This window comes from Sceloporus undulatus, chromosome 3, assembly GCF_019175285.1.
Source record: "Sceloporus undulatus isolate JIND9_A2432 ecotype Alabama chromosome 3, SceUnd_v1.1, whole genome shotgun sequence".
Lineage (NCBI taxonomy): Eukaryota > Metazoa > Chordata > Lepidosauria > Squamata > Phrynosomatidae > Sceloporus > Sceloporus undulatus.
The window spans coordinates 166,424,933-166,441,545 of record NC_056524.1 but is presented as its reverse complement, the minus strand read 5'-3'; the positions used below and the strand labels follow the sequence as shown (position 1 = coordinate 166,441,545).

Here is a 16,613-nt window from a genome sequence, read left to right as displayed (position 1 = left end):
AGAAGTTCAGTCTTTTTCTTTCTTCATTCCCAAGAAAAAAAGATAATCAGAAAAGTAGGCATGTGTTTATGGTAATAAAATGATAATTACTCATTACAAAAGATGTTGTAAAAACAGACATTCTACCTTCTGAATAGCAAGGCCTTTCTTGATATACTGCGACAAAACCCAAATATACTGTATGTGAGCTTGCTCAGGTATGTTAAATATTATATAACAGATATTTTCAGTTGTAGCCTTCTTCGTCCTCTTTAATCCCACCAAAATTACTGAAATGTGGAAAAAGAAACAACCCTCAATTCTTTATCCCTTAGTTTGGGGAGTAAGAAGGAAAAAAACCCGAGACAATGATTCCTCAAGGCTCAGAAAAACTGAGCTCTTTCAAACATGGATTATTCTCTGAAATACCACATAACAATTAAACTGTTCTAATACAGCATCAGCATAGTAATTTTACTTCCAAGCAACCTAGAATTACCCATCAGAGTTTTCTATTTTTGTGTGTGACTAATTCACGTAGCCTCAGAATCTTTTTATTAATTACCAGATATACATCAAGATGACAGTGCGCCACCGAAGGACCGGATGTCTAACTAGGTTTAGGACACCAGGTGCTGAATCATCCTTTTTCACGGCTGCTTTGCAGTGTTTCAGCTTCACAGCCAACCTCTCCTTCCCATTACCAAGGGCTATGTATTGCAGTACACTCTCTGCCTCTGCGGTTCTGCCTTGAGAGTATAACCATCTTGGGGATTCAGGAAGCATACTGAAAAAAGGAACATTCAGACAAAGACACAATAGAGGAAATTGTCATGTCTATCCTTTTTTTAAAAAAAAATCCTGTGCATTATTAGCCTAAGTAAATTCATTAGTTTGTCACGTAGTACTGTAATTCTTTTCCAAACCTTGATCAAAGCTGAGTTAGAAAGCAACTAAAAATAAAGAAAACTCTCTAGTGGTTACTATCATTTAAAAGGGTGAAAACATACCATAAATAATTGAGAGAATAATAGTCTGATATAGCCAAGACATCTTAAATCAGCATTCCTCAACCTAGTACCCTCCAGATATGATATTCTGCAGCTGATCCAAATACTGATCCAGGCTGTAATCAAAAACATCTAGAGAGAACCAGATTAGGAAACATTGTCTTAAACCTCTCTGGAACAGAAAATGATTGAAGACAAGATGACTATTAGCTCCTCAGTTAGCAAAAGCACAATCCTGTATTTTTATAATCAACACTTAGGATCATAATCAAGACATATTTTTGTAATTATTTGCTTTCATGAAACCAGAAAAGCACAGAAATTAATAAAGCTATACTGTGCATGGAAAAACTCCCAGTCCTTCCACTCATGCATGGCAAAATAAGTCTGGAACACAGCCAAACACATTTTCCTTCATATAGCACTGTTCTGTACTATCTATGTGGTATGTATAAAAAGCTAACTAGAGCATATCACGGTTCCCAAATGGCAAATGAAGTACCAGCAACACAATTCATTTTAAATTACCATTACTCGGTGTGAAAGACTGACTAAAAAAGCTGTTTCACTCAATATGACAAGAGAAAGACAAACCTACTGGAACTGACACATTATAATTGCTTGTTACATTAGAGCCATAACCAATTTAACTATTATTACAGTAGTATTATTCCATGTATTATAATACCATAGACACACAGAGAAGCGCAAGAGGGAAAGCATCTATTTGATTCAATTTATTCCTAATTAACTTTCCCCTAAGATGTCTTTTCTAAAACTCATTTCTCTGTCACTGTTGTAAATGCTACTCTCTTATGAAACTATGCATTTTACAGATGGCTTCTAGTTATGTGACTCTTAATTTCCTTCTTGGATTGTACAGTCAACTGCAGAAAGGCATGGCTCCCAAGGTAACTTTAGAACATTCTTGGAAATAAACTTCCCCATCCTCTTATCCTTCCAAAACCTCACCCTGCATCCCACTCTGCATTGTTTAACAGGCACCCCAGCTCTTTGGAGAGGCTTTGAAGAGTCTGCAGGCGGTTTCAGAGAAGGAAACTTTTCTTCCCTCAATTTAATTTAGGATTCAAATTCCACTGGTTAAGTAGCAGACTGCAGGTTTATATGCCGCTTCCCTTTTCATCATTGAGACATCACATCTTTAAATCAGTGCTAGCTTGATCAGCTTTATTTATTGCTAACATAGGCACGGGACAGACCGCCCCAAAAGGGTGGCCTTCTGGTAGGCTAATTCCCCCCGGAGGGAAGCTGCAGCCACCAAACTGCGAGGCTTCCCTCCGGAATGAAAAGAACCCAGAAAAAAGGGTTCTTTTAGCACTGCAGGGCAGACACCGCACAACACTTATGTCACAATGGCGGTGCACATGTACCCAGGACACCACCATTTTTACGCCACTGCACCATGCTAGGGTTAGGGACTGTGCGGTTGCCGCGCAATCCCTAATCCTAAAATTAGTGTCAGCACAGCGCAAAAGGGCGGTCTGTACCACTCCATAATCACCACTATACCAGAAAGTCTGAAGTCGCTTTGCATTTGTTCACCAACAAGGAGTAAAATGACAAAAGCTTTGTTGTGGTCTCTCCCACCACCATCACAAAAGCACTCTTGCCACAAAGTTACTTTTATTCAGTTTTATGTTGAACAAAAGAATTTTAAAGTTCCACCTCTATTAACGGAGAGCCAACATTGCTTGAGTGTTGAACTATACTGTAATAGTCATACTTAGCAGTACAGGAAGGCAACTGAAAAACTACTCTGGATAAATCTGGACAAGAAAAACCTTTGACAGGGTTAACGTACACTGTAGTTGGCTTGAAGGCACAGAACAGCAACCACTATTATTCTCTCTTCCAGCAACAGTACTATATTTCTAGTTAAGACATTTCACATTTATACAATATCTATTTCACCATTACTTACAATGAGAGAAGAAAAAAGAAAAGTCCTGGAGAATTTGACACGAAGGCAAGTAAACGCCACTCCCTTATATAATAACCCAGTAAGGCATAAATTGCTATGCCAACTGCAAATGTCAGATTTGTTAATGAGCCTGAAAAGCAAAACACAGAATGGCTATTTTATTAAATACTGGCTTCTCAGCACTATACATCATCAAACATAAATCTAAGATCTATTGCTCACAATGAGTCAAAATAATTCCAATTAGATGCTTCATGCATGTTTTATTTTATAAGCTTCCAAAAGTTTTTTTTAAAAATGTCTTTGTGAACTGACCAAAGTCACGATATTCAACAAAATATAAAAGACACTTTGCCAACTGCATTTTAATCATATACTGTCTTCATTTTTGCCCTCTGTCTTCTTAAATCTTATGACAGCTAACACAATGTAAAACTGGTTTCAGAAATTCGATTCCCACTGTGCTTTAAAATTTAGCACCTAAAGTCAGAGGAACAGAGGACAAGCAAGAAACAAAAACAGAGAAAAGATGATGCAAGGAAATGTGATAATGGTTACTTCTCTGCATGCTCTGTGGGCAACTGTGGTCTTCCTGATGTCTTTTGACTGCAGCTACCATCATCACTCACCATTAGTTATGCTGGTATATCTTGAGGGTCACAGTTACCCACGCCTTCTTTAAAATTTAATCTAGGTTAAGGATATGATGCACTGGGCAGAAAGGCATATTTCAATAATTATTAATTTTGTAATCCTAAAATGATATAAGGGGAATGGAAATCTCACCAACCTTGATGAAAATTATCCTAAAGCCGTGGTGGGAATTATGCATGCCACAGGTGTTTAGGAATCCCCTCTTGCAAGACCTCAGAGCCCTCAATGTACACACCAATTTCTTTTTAGGCTAAACTCCCATATTTTGGAGTTAAAAAAACCCCTCATGTTATTTACTACCCAAACCACCCAATGTTATTTAAATGGTTAAATAGTTTGGGAATTTCTGAATTAAATAGTGTTTCAGTGGTGTCATCCAAAATGGGGAAGGGAGGGGCTTAAAAATTCCTCATCCAAGTGACTAGGTGTGATGCAATGTGACTTCCGGTTGCCCTCAATGGGCAGCTCCATTGGGCATTGCAGTTCTCCAAATTCCCAAGTCTGCCCTGCCCTGCCCTGCCCTGCCCTGCAGCTTCAAGCCTATGCATGCTTACTTGGAAGCATATCCCACAAACTTAATAAGGACTGACACTTAGGTAATTGTGCACAGGATTGTACTTCACATCTCCATTTTCATGGGACTGAAACCTGATTAAGATGCTATTTGAGTTTTCAGAACTGTCTGAAGAACAATGAATAAGTACAAGGAATGATGCAGGAACAAAATTCTTGCCATCTATTTTGTGCGTTATTAAATTACCCTAGATACCATTACAAACAGCTCGCAAAGCACACTTCAAATGCTGGGGCTTGCAGCGTCTGAGATGCTGCTGTCATGACAACAGACGCATCACCAACACGGTTGTGAATGACAATAATCAATGACTCGTTCTTCTTGCCAAGTTTTCAACAACTTATTCCCCTTCCCACTGCCATTCCCTTCTCCTTTCGTGTCATGTCTTTTTTAGATCGTAAGCCTGAGGGCAGGGAAATGTCTAATTAAATATCTGTAAGCCTCTCTGAGAGCCTTTCTGGCTGAAGAGTACAATAAATAAATAAATAAATAAATACTGTCTCTGCCTGCTTGGTGGCTGAGATGTCTAAACCCAGGATTTCAAACGCCAGACTGTGGCGGCAGGGAATGGAGCACCATTTCAACCTCTCCGGGGACGGCTATGATGACTTGAAAAATTAAGGGGATGATATTTTAAAGCACCACTCCAATTGGCATATTCATTCTTGACTCAGTCTGTGAACTGAGGAGCACAATGCCATAGGGAGGTTCTCTCTAAAAATGTTTGATCCAAGAAGGTTCCTCCTTTTTGTGTGCAAGTCACTGCTTGAACCAGCAATTGCTATTGGTAAGCATACATGTGCAAACTGGCCCTTTTGCATGGGGTTTCTTCAGCAATGTTTGCTTTAGTTTACAAGAGTTCAGAGTGTAAGCCATGAGGCAAGGGCATATTATTCAAATAATTATATGCAGCTCTTAGTATATTTGGGGAAAAGAAAAAGGAGATAGTATAGTTTTTTCTATATACGGTAAGGATATCCTTGCTGGATATCCAAATCCAGGGGAAAACTGGGTGTTGTTCACGCTCTCACAGGCCACAAAAACAAGGGACAAGGGCTAGGTGCCTATTGACAGCTATTATTTGTATGGGATGACTGGAGAAGAAGGAGTGGGTGGAAGAAAAATGGTAGACAGTTCTGTTGTGGGGAAAAAACAGTCCTGCCATTTCCTCAACAAGAGACTTACAAGTATTTTAAGAACAAGAAGATTTTAAAAAAAATATTTTAAAAGGGTTTTCACAAAAAACAATTCTTTGGCTGAAAGCATTCAAATCCCCACAGTCAGAGGTTACGGGGAAGAAGAAACACTAGAGTCTGGATTGTAAACACTGACTCATTCTAACCGTAAAATCTACTGAATATTAAAAACCCTTAAGTTGCCAGAATTTCTTTTACAGACTATGCCAAGCTTTTATATCTTACCTGTCAATGCCCAGAAGGATTTTCCAACATATTCTTGTGTCAAAACAAAAGACACTAGAGACATACCACCGTTTGTAATCCCAACAAAAAAGCGTGACATTGCAAAAATTTCATAGTCTGGAGCAAATGCTGAGACATACCCAAAAACGACATCCAAGAAAAGGCCTGCGCAAAACACACATAGTTGGTAAGTATTACTAATTTTGTAGCTCAATCCTATGCATCTCAGAAACAAGTCTCAATGAGTTTAATAGGAGTTTTAAGATATTTTACAGAATTCACTTGCAACCTTCAATAGCAACAACAAGAAACGGGGAAAGAGAAAATAATACCTACTTATTTCATCCTGGGTGAAACTCTAGTTCCTCCCAGATAAATGCTCTTTCAGTATTTTAAAATCTGAATATACAAAACCATGTTCAAAAATGCCTAAAACCACTTACGGTAGGTAAAATCCTGTTAGCATCCATTTATCTCAAAAGGGATAACATATGCAAGGTAAATATAGAGAAATGTTAACAATGTGGTCAACATGAAGTGAATTTCTCACACACGTATATTGATGTGACCTAAAATTAAGATTTGCTGACTAGAAATTATATTTAATTTATATTCAAAGACCTAGCATAGAAAATCATATGCAAAGGAATCTTGTGACACCTTTGAGACTAACTGAATAAGGAGGTTGGTAGCATGAGCTTTCGTAGACTTGAGCCTACTTGCATCTGAGGAAGTAGGCTCATTAGGCTCATGTCTTTGAAAGCTCAAGTTACCAACTTTTTTCTTTCAGTATGCTGATGACACCAAAATATACAGTGGTGCCTCGGGATACGAAATGATCGGGTTACGAAATTTCCGGGATACGAAAAAGTTGGATTGGCAAAAACTGTTTCGGGTTACGAAATATTTTTCGGGTTACAAAATTCATTTCGGCGCGAAATTCAAATGCTGCAAAGTGCAGCTATAGGCTTTCCAGTGCTAACGGAAAAGTGTTTCGGGTTACGAAAGGAATGGCGGAACGAATTAATTTCATAACCCGAGGCACCACTGTATTTCTCCATGCTTTGAAAAAGAGTCTCAGCTAAGGGCAGTGTGTCTCCTCTGAATGAATGCCTAGAGAAGGTAACTGGTTGGATGAAGAAAAACAAACTTGAAGTTGAATCCAGATAAGATGAATGTGCTTACTATCATGGGTCCTCACCTGGGTTTGTAGGTCTGTCAAGCAGTCTTGGATAGGGGTACACTCCCCCAGAAAGGCTGTGTTTGCTGCCTGTCACTCCAAATGACAGCTCAGATAGATGCAACAGCCAGGAGTGCCTATTACCAGGTTTGGCTGTTATGCCAGCTGTACCCTTTCCAAGAGCTGGGGGGCCTAAAGATGGTAGTATACACACTGAACTTCTGTAATGAGCTGTATATTAGGCTATCTCTGTACCAAATACGGAAACTTCAGTTAGTTCAAAACATGGCAGCCAGACTGGTTACTGGTACATTTAGGGATGAACATAATACACCAGTATTAAAATTGCTCCACTGGCTGCCAGTTAGTTTCCATGCAAGGTGCTGGCTTGGGCCCAGGTTACCTATGGGATTGCCTCCTCCCATATAATCCGCCCTGTACACCCAGGTCCTCTGGGGGACATTTACTCCAGTCAGCCTAGTTCTTTATAACTGTCACCCAGAGGCCTTTTTCTTCAGTTGTTCCTAGACTGTAGAATGAACTGCTGGAAGAGATTTAACAGCTGAATGCATTGTCTGGATTTAAAACAACATTAAAGACCATTTTCTTCCAGCAAGCCTATTGAGATGATTTTTAAATTCTGAATAATAAATTCTGAATGTTAAACTATAGACTGATGTTTTAAAATATGTATTGGTCTTATATGTTCTTTTAAACTGATACTATGCATTGTAACTGGCTTATGTGTTTTAACTGATGTTATGTATTTTTAACCATTGTTATGGGGTATTTTTATCTACTGTATTCCCAACCTCAATCCATGGGGAGAAGCAGATAAGAAATCACCACCACCATCATCATCATCAATTATTAACTACTATTGCTACTACTACTACTTCTGCTACTACTACTACTACTACTAATAATAATAATAATAATAGTGGACAGATTAATTGTTATAAACTAAAACAATAAGAATTAACATTGACCGCAAAAATGAAAGCCTTGTCAGAGACCTTTACGCTTATCATCTTACCTGTAAGGTACACAGGCTTCCTGCCCAGTTTGTCTGATAATGGACCAAACAATATGTTTCCAATCAGCAGTCCAGCGAAGTATAAAGATGATGCCAGGCTCACTTTATAAGCTTCATGTCTGATTAAATACCACTGTTGAAAACATAAAGGGTTCTTTGTCAGTTAAAACACACTAACAAATCAACAATAACTTATCTTACTCAACAGGACAAGAGAGAAAGTGGACATTATGGTGGAAGGCTCCAATGTCATAATTAAAGCTCTATAGATCTCAGCAGGGCTGGGGAATAGTGGTTATTTTGGGGTTACTCAATGTTACTCCTACTCCTACTCCTTTTATACTCCACAATAAAAAATAAATAAAAAATGGTGTTTGCATGTGCAATATAATAACAGGAATAAGGAATATATATATTGTTACTCCTTATTCCTACTCCTACTCCTGTAAAAACATCTCACTTCTTTACTCCTACTTCCCAGCCCTCGATCTCTGGCTAGGAGATCCATTCCTGCCAAGATTGATTCCAGGCTCAGTTTTACAGTTGATCCTCCCACAAATGCTCCAGATTGTATGGTAGCTGGAGACTATTTTTCAAAGAGATTTGGCACCAGAAAAGCTCTTGTACAGCCTATAGCAGCTGCAAAACTAGAGTCTGTTAAACTAATACGGAATTTGCCACCTGCACAATGGTGGAGCCACTGGCTGCCCACAACCAATAAAAACATTTGGGGGGTGGGGAGCTCAACTCGTTCCCTGCTCATGTTTCACCTATTCTTGAAACTCACCATGCCACTACCTTCCTGAAGTAGTGAGATTTGTGTGTTCCAGTGAAGCAAGAAGCTATGCTGTCGGCTTGCTGAAACTGTTACTCACCCCCTCCAAAGAGCTCCAAAACCATAAATCACACCCCAAAAAAGAAACCTAATTGGAGCCAGGCCGGGTTTTTTGGGTGGGGTGGGGATGAGACATTGATAGCATACATATCCTTTTTGCATAGCCATCCCATTTAAAAATACCGCAAGAAGTATGCAGGAAGCAAGTACAAGCCCTTTTTTGGCTTCTTCTCCCTTCCACTCCCAGACACTTTATTAGGCATAATACAGCTTTTAGGGAGACATTATGATTAAAGATGAAATGTTTGTGCATTGTGGCTTCCTGTTGCTTCATTACAGAGCACTTTTTATGGTAAGACGTGGTGCCGGGCTTTCAGAATAGCAATATGGGATAAACAAAAATCATGACGCGAGAGTTGATGATCATGAAGTACCTGTTAACAAGCTTGGGTTCTACATAAATACGCAATGAAATGATGGATTCCAGTTTACCTTTGTATGTAAAATTATTATACTGTCAACGTTCTTATGAACATAATTTTCATATTTATGTCTATATAGAGGGCTCACATCCTAAAATACATAGCCAAATAAATAACCAAAGGCCTAGTTACTTGCAGAACTAGAGTATCCTAGAATCAAACAAAAGGAGCAGGGGGGAAAAGTCTTCTATGACCTGCCACAGTCAGAAGTAATCTCAAGAGGGAAGCACATTAGCACATCTGTCTCAGGCTATCAGAGTGCTCCTTGGTCTGGAATACATTTTAGTTTTGCGTAGGTAAGAACTGTGATCTCACACTGGTTACTATGGAGACAAGCAAAATACTAAGCTGAATTCATAACAGCTACTTGTTTAAACAGCTGTCCCTCATTTTCAATGTAATTCTAGGCAGCTACAGATTTAAAGCCTCCAATGAAGCCTTGGCTGCGTAGGTTGGTGAGCAGCAGCAGAAACAAATAGCAAACAATGCAATTCAATACAATAAAGTGGTGATCTAAATGGGTGAGAGGAGCAAGGGGAGGGATAAATTACCGGAACTACACTTGCAATAAATGTAAAGGCAGATGGGTAAAACACAGAGTTAAGAGATGATACAAGAAAACATTTTGATGTTGTTAACTGCTATCAAGACGACTTCGACTTATGGTAACTCTGTGAATGAGAGACCTCCAAGTCATCCTATAACCAACAACCCTCTCAGTTCTTGCAGACTCAAGACCATGGCTTCCTTGATTGAATCTATCCACCTATATATAATGTGTTTTTTCTCTTTTCCTACTGTCTTCTTTGCCAGGCATTATTGTCCATTTCAGTGAGTCATCTCTTCTCATGACATGGCTAGGGTATGACAGTTTCAGTTTAGTCATCTTGGCTTCCAATGCGAGTTCAGGTTTTTATTCTAGAATTCATTTATTTCTCTTTTTAGCATTCCACTGTTTCTATAGAACTCTCCTCCAGTACCACATCTCAAATGGGTTTGTGTTCTTCCTATCCATTTTCTTCACCGTCCAGCTCTCACATCTGTACACAGAAATGGGAAATACAATGGCATGGATGAACCTAACTTCAGTATTCAATAACCTATCTTTATACGTCAGGATCTTGTCTAGTTCCTTCATAGATGCCTTTCCAAGTCCTAGTCTTCTCCCAATTTCTTGACTACAGTCTCCATTCTGATTAATGACTGAGCCAAGGTACCTCCAACTCTAATCCTGCTTTATGTATGAGATGTTCAGTGAACAAGTCAAACAAGTAGGATGTTCTTGGTGCTTATCTAGTTCCTTCTAGCCACTGTTCCAAGGCATGTTCTTATTTCATGAGTACAGTATCCATTTTGATTTATCTGAGCCAAGCTACAGAAAATCTTTTAACTATTTCAGTGTCTTCATCATCCACTCTGAAATGATGTAAAGCATCTGTGTTGTTGTTGGGTTATTGTTAGTGTTTTTTCCGTTTGTTTGTTTGTTTGTTTGTTTTTTGCTTCTGTTTTCTTAATTTCAACTGTAACCCTGCCTTTGAACTTTTCCCTCTTGATCTTCCTCAACAGTTATCTTTGATATTTTTGGCTAGTAGTATGGTTTCATCTGTATATATTAAATTGATGATGTTCTTTTCAACAATGTTCATGTTCTGCACATAAATTAGACAGACAAAGTGATAAAAAGCAGCCTTGCCTGTCCTCTTTGTCAGTTGAAAACTTTCCTGGTTCTCTATATTTTGTCTTGACAGTGGTCTCTTGTCCTGAATATCAGTTATATATCAGGACAATCAAATGTTATGGCACACCCATTTCTTTTGGAGTGATCCATAGCTTTCATGGTCTACACAGTCGAAAGCTTTGCTGTACTCTATGGCCTGTTACAGACTGCCAAAATAAAGCTGCTACGGGTCTCTTTGGAGGTATGCTATTTAAATGATGCATGGGTCCTAAGAGTCCGGAGGTCGTGCCAAAGCCACACTCCATTCCTAAGCACTGGAGTGCAGCTTTGGTGCAGCTTCCGGATTCTTAGGATGCATGTATCATTTAAACAGCATACCTCCAAAGAGACCCGAAGCAGCTTTATTTTGGCAGTCTGTAACAGGCCTATAAAGCGCTGGCTGGTTTTCTTCTGAAATTCTTTGCTATGTTCCATTTTCCAACATATGTTTCCACTGCAATCCTTAGTATCTCTTCCTTTTCTAAAACCAGGTTGGATTTCTGTCGTGTCTTGCTCCCTATAACAAAATCCTGAACATCACTTTGTTTGCATATGACATTAACACAATGATCTCATTACTGCTGCAATCCCTGGTATCACTTTTCTTGAGAATTGGAATTGATATTGTGTACTTCTGATCTGTGGGCTATTGCTTTGCTTTCTATATTTATTGGCAGATTTTAGTTAGCATTTGAATGGATTTTGTCTCTGAAGCTTGAAACAACTTGACTGGTATGCGGGCTGTTCCTGGTGACTTATTTCTCCCAACTGCTGTGAGTGCAGTTTCCACTTCACTTTCTAAAACTGTAGGTGTATTAATAAAAAGTTTGTCCTTGAATGAATCTGTCATCTCTGTTATATTCAGTACATTGCTTCCATCATCTTTTTTATTTTTTCTTGACCACTTAAGGTAAATAAAGGTTAATAATAATAATAATATACCCCACTCTTGATTTAAAGTTCCCTTTGATTTCTCAGATTGTGTGGAAGATATTTTTGGCTTCTTTTATTTCTTTCAATTAATTATTATAATAGCTCTCTTTGTTCATACGCAGACGTTGTTGAACAGTTGTGTGTACGATTCTGACCCTATTCTGTCATCTTTACTTTTGTTTTTAACCTGTACTTAACTGTTTGAAAAGTCAACTATCATTCAGTGGGGCTTTCCCCCAGCTTCAAATAGATTTATTTATTTATTTGCATTTCCTCCTAATGACATCCCTCATTTTGGTCTAGAGATATTCTGGGTCCTCATCAAAAAAAGTGCAAGTCTATTTTTATATTGTTGTTAAATTCTACAAGCATGTTCCTCAGATTGCATTTTGGCATGATGACTGACTTCTTTACCTCTTTAAATTTACTCTAATTTTTTATATTATCAGCTAATGTTCTGTGCTACAATATGTTCCTGGTCTTAATTTAGCAGAGGGAATGGAGCTGCGTCATTTTCTGCTTCCAATTATTCAGGAGATCTGATTTTTGTATTGGCTATCATATGGTATCCATATTTACAGACATTTCTTTGGTGGCCTGACTGTATTTTCTTTCTCTTCTGCCACTGTAATTGGGAGCATAAACTTAGATTATGGTTATACTGCTGGGTTTTCCCTGAAGTCTCATTGATATTATCCAACAGACTTGTCATTATATCCCTTAACTGCTTTTGCTACATCTCTTCTCTCTATTAATACCATTCCATTTCTTTAAGATATTCATTTCCTGAATAAAACCCTGCCTAATTGTGGCCCGTTACAAACGGGCCTTTGCGGCGCCCCGTCACATGCTAGGGGTTGGCCGAGGACCTAGCGTCCATACCGGCCTCACCCCTAGCATGTGACGGGGGCGTAAAAATGGCGGTGCCATATACACACGAGCGCCGCCATTTTTACGTGCCGGACGCATAGCGTCCGCACGTCGCACCCCGGATATGACACCACAAATGCGCAAGTAGCGCCTTGCGGCGTCCCATCCGGGGCGCAAGAAGAAGTGCCATTTTGGGGCTTCTTTTTGCTCCGCGAGGGAGCCGTGCAGTTTGGCTGCTGCGGCTCTCTCACGGAGCAACCAGCAGCGGCGCGAGACCGCCCATTTTGAGTGGTCTGTAACGTGCCTATCTGACTTAAAATGTCCCATTCCTGTCCACTTTAGCTCACTCACCGAAGTACAGCAAAGTTTGTAAGTTCCATTTCTTGTTTTATAATGTCTATCTTCTCAATTCATGCTTCTTATATTAAATGTTTCAATTATATGTGTTGTGCAGCTTAGGGTTTTCTGAAGTCATGGGTTTATGTGAAATAAAGCTCAAATCTGATGTACTTTTGCAGTGATTTGGATAGTTACGGCCTTTTAAAAAATTTGACGAGGGTCTCAAGGCTAGTGGGGAGACAGTGTGGTATAGTGCTTTGAATGTTAGACTTAAGGCTCCAGGAGACCAGGATTCAAACGGATAGTCCATGGAAATCCACTGAGTGATCTTGGACAAATCACATTCTCTCAGCCATAACACAGTAAACCAGCTCTGCAGAAATGTTGCTACAAAAGCCCTATGATAGAATCATCATGAAACAAAGTTGACTTGAAGCCACAAAACTACCCAAAGCTTTGAGGTTGCCTTAAGAGGTGGCACAACAGGGATGGGAATACATGCTGCCAATGGGCCACAGTTTCCTCATCTTACTTTGCATGTTTGTTTCCAATGTAGCGCCTTCCTCTCAGACTTGCAGTTGTCACGTACATAAAACTCTAACGCAGGAGTAAAAATAATGTGGCCAGAGACCAAATGCATTCCTTCCCCAATTTTGTGGCCTGCAGTCTCCTCCCAGAGCCCCCCCCCCTCAAATATTTCAACTTAAAAATAACCATTGCATTTCCTGGAAACCTCCAAGAATGGCAATCCACTCATTTTAAAAGGCATAGGGACTTATTTCAGTGAAGGGGGGTATTTCTAGTTTTGTTTTGTTTTTCAAAACTGGAAGAGATTTCCACATTAATTCTGGTTTGGGAGGGGGATGTGAATAATGTTTTTTTGGGAGAGGATGCGGCCTGTGGTGGGTCCCCAAAGGGCCAGATTGACATCAGATCCCTGGAACGTACCCACCCCTGCTTTAATGTGTGGACTTTTACACAGCTTAAAATTGAGGGTAAATTCAAATACATTTAGATAGAAACTCAATTCATTGCAGAGAACATATAATGGAATAGTACAAATTATTAAACATTTTCCAGGTATTTCCCCTACCCAAAACAAAAAAAGAAAATAACTTTCAAAAGCTGAAGGGTAACATCGCAATACATTTGACAGGTTTCATCTTGCTTGTTTTGGAAGGGGAAAAACTCAGCTGAGCAAAACATACTTCAACAATGTAAAGGAAATGAAACCACTATATATGTGTGTGTATCTCTCTCTCTCTCTCTCTCTCTCTCTATATATATATATATATATATATAAACGTTTAGGGATCTCACTGTACCTTCAGGCCATCAAAGTGTTCTTGAGTAAGGACAAAGTAAAAGGTCTGACGTGTCCGGTATTATCTAGCTTGTGAATAATGCATGTATAACTATCAGTGTCATGCATACAACTTTTATGATTTTTTCCCTGCAGAGATTTAAGCAAAGCACAGAGGTGCAATGTTCCAGATAACCATAAGCATTCCACACATGCATCTGTAGGAGCAGAAATTTCATTATGCCATAAATCATCAAGAAATTTCTCACTCCAGCCATCTTCAGTCCCCCCAGAATATAATATAGAGTGTACACTGAGCATAAATTCTGCCTAAGAACACCAAGAAATTACACTGGAAAGTAGAAAAGGAATTCATATGCACATCTGCTTTCAATTCATTTTAAACACTAGCAACATAGATGTGATGCTGCTAGGAAGATGTCATCTATTGTATGGATGTTTCTTTTGATGCCCACCTTTGGCCCAGTTTTAAACAAAATATGGATTGTTCAAAATGAAGTTGCCCTGAAAGGATTCAACGTAATAAAGCATTGTGTTTCAAAGGTTCAGAATATGTGCATTAGCCCACCCACACCTCCACAATGCATGCAACTGCTGTATATTATTAGAGTCTTTCTGTAAGAAACATATTGTTCATGTGTGTGTAGAACATGGTTACAGTCAGAATGTGGATTAAGAGTGCTTTAAACGTGAAAACAGGCACACTGCACAAATATACTTTACACTCACAGCACTAAGACAGTGCTTTCAGTATTAAAGGGTACAATCATGCTATGGTAAATACTAAACCTTACAAAATTAAAACTAACAAATTATTTTAAACATTTCATTGAAAGTCAGGGCAAGTAGTGTTTAGAATCTGAATTGTACATGTACTAAAATGAGGAGAAGCTGGTCTATAATTTTACACAAGACAGGGCCCAAAGTAACATTTCAAATGACTATTCCTTTATCAGCAAGTTACATTACCATATTTAAAGAAAAAATGTAAATGAAAGCAAGTCCAGAGTAAGCATTTCTTCTTCCAAGATTTAAGAGGCAGCATCCTACATTGAAGCCATATGGAAGAGAGAAGAAACCTAAAATGCAGGCAAATGTTAAAGTAATAGCAACAACATGTACTTGCCTCTGTTGCTATGGATGTAAAGTTACTGGCAAACCTGATGTGTTTTGCAAGAGCTTCTGTACTACTTGAAATCACTTCTTGGTCAAGATGATATTCTGGCACAGCTCCCACTAGTACAATAAGCATAGACTGAAAGGCCACGAACACCTTTAAAGTAAAACAAAGTTTATTTAGGATAAGTAATCAGATACATATACATGCTGGATACCAACACTGTCAAACCCCTGTGTGCCCAAAAAACTGAACACAGAGGGAGATACACAGATAGAAAGCAAAATATTCTCAACAAGTCATTATAATTAGCAGAGGAAGGAAAAGCAAAAGTAATTGGAACCAGATTTCTCTCTCTCTACCTCGGTGTGGGGAACCTTGAGCTCTCAACAAGAAGCCTAGCCAATATACCCATTGGAAAGAGGTTTATGTTTGAACTGTAACCCAGAACATTTGGAATCCTAGAAGGTCCCCAGCCCTGTTTTACTTTCTCCTGTATATGTTTGCTCCTATTTACTCTCACAGGACAAGGTGGAAGATTGCATTTAGGGATGCTGTGTCAGTGAAAATAAGTGCTTGGTAGACCTGCTCTTGCTGACATGAATCTTGCAGTAGTTACATGGCATCATGGTGCACTCAGCACATGGATATATACTGCAGTCCCAGTAGATACAACTCTTTTCTTCACAAACACACCACCCATCATAATGATGGATGCTTTTTCAATATTTAACAAGCATTGTTTCAAGAAAGAAAAGATATGAGCAGAGGCTTTCATTGATGGCCCTAGTGGTCTCTTCCAACTCTACGATTCTATGATTCTATGTTGAGTAAAACCATAATTCCAAGCGCATTTATTTGGAACTAAGCACTCGTTTGACTTAGTTCATGCTGTTTAGTTATTAGGAACCTTTGCCAACTTAAATGCTGTAGGGTAAAGTGAAATCTACCCTACAACTATTCTTAATGTGAAAGTGAAGTTTTGGAATTTTGAAAATCTTCTCTACCTCTACAGTTTTTCAAATATTCAACGATTCAATGCTTTATTTATCCAGCTCAAATGTTACTAACTCGGTGCTTATAACTTAAGCCATAGGCCTGCTACAGACTGCCAAAATAAAGCTGCTTCGGGTCTCTTTGGAGGTATGCTGTTTAAATGATGCATGCATCCTAAGAATCTGGAAGCTGCACCAAAGCTGC

General features: G+C 38.9%; 1 protein-coding gene across 1 annotated transcript in view; it reads right to left on the bottom strand.

Moving 5' to 3' along the window:
• LOC121926796 (solute carrier family 22 member 15-like) overlaps positions 1–15,565 on the bottom strand; it is a 29,073-nt gene extending 13,508 nt beyond the window's left edge. Inside the window, exons 1-5 of the mRNA XM_042460085.1 lie at positions 15,423–15,565; positions 7,797–7,929; positions 5,581–5,745; positions 2,932–3,061; positions 545–766 (exon numbers count right to left, since the gene is read on the bottom strand). Of these exons, the coding sequence (XP_042316019.1) occupies positions 545–766; positions 2,932–3,061; positions 5,581–5,745; positions 7,797–7,929; positions 15,423–15,548 (776 nt within the window). The 5' untranslated portion in view covers positions 15,549–15,565. The remainder of the gene's footprint in view (positions 1–544; positions 767–2,931; positions 3,062–5,580; positions 5,746–7,796; positions 7,930–15,422) is intronic.
• Between the last annotated feature and the right edge of the window lie 1,048 nt (positions 15,566–16,613).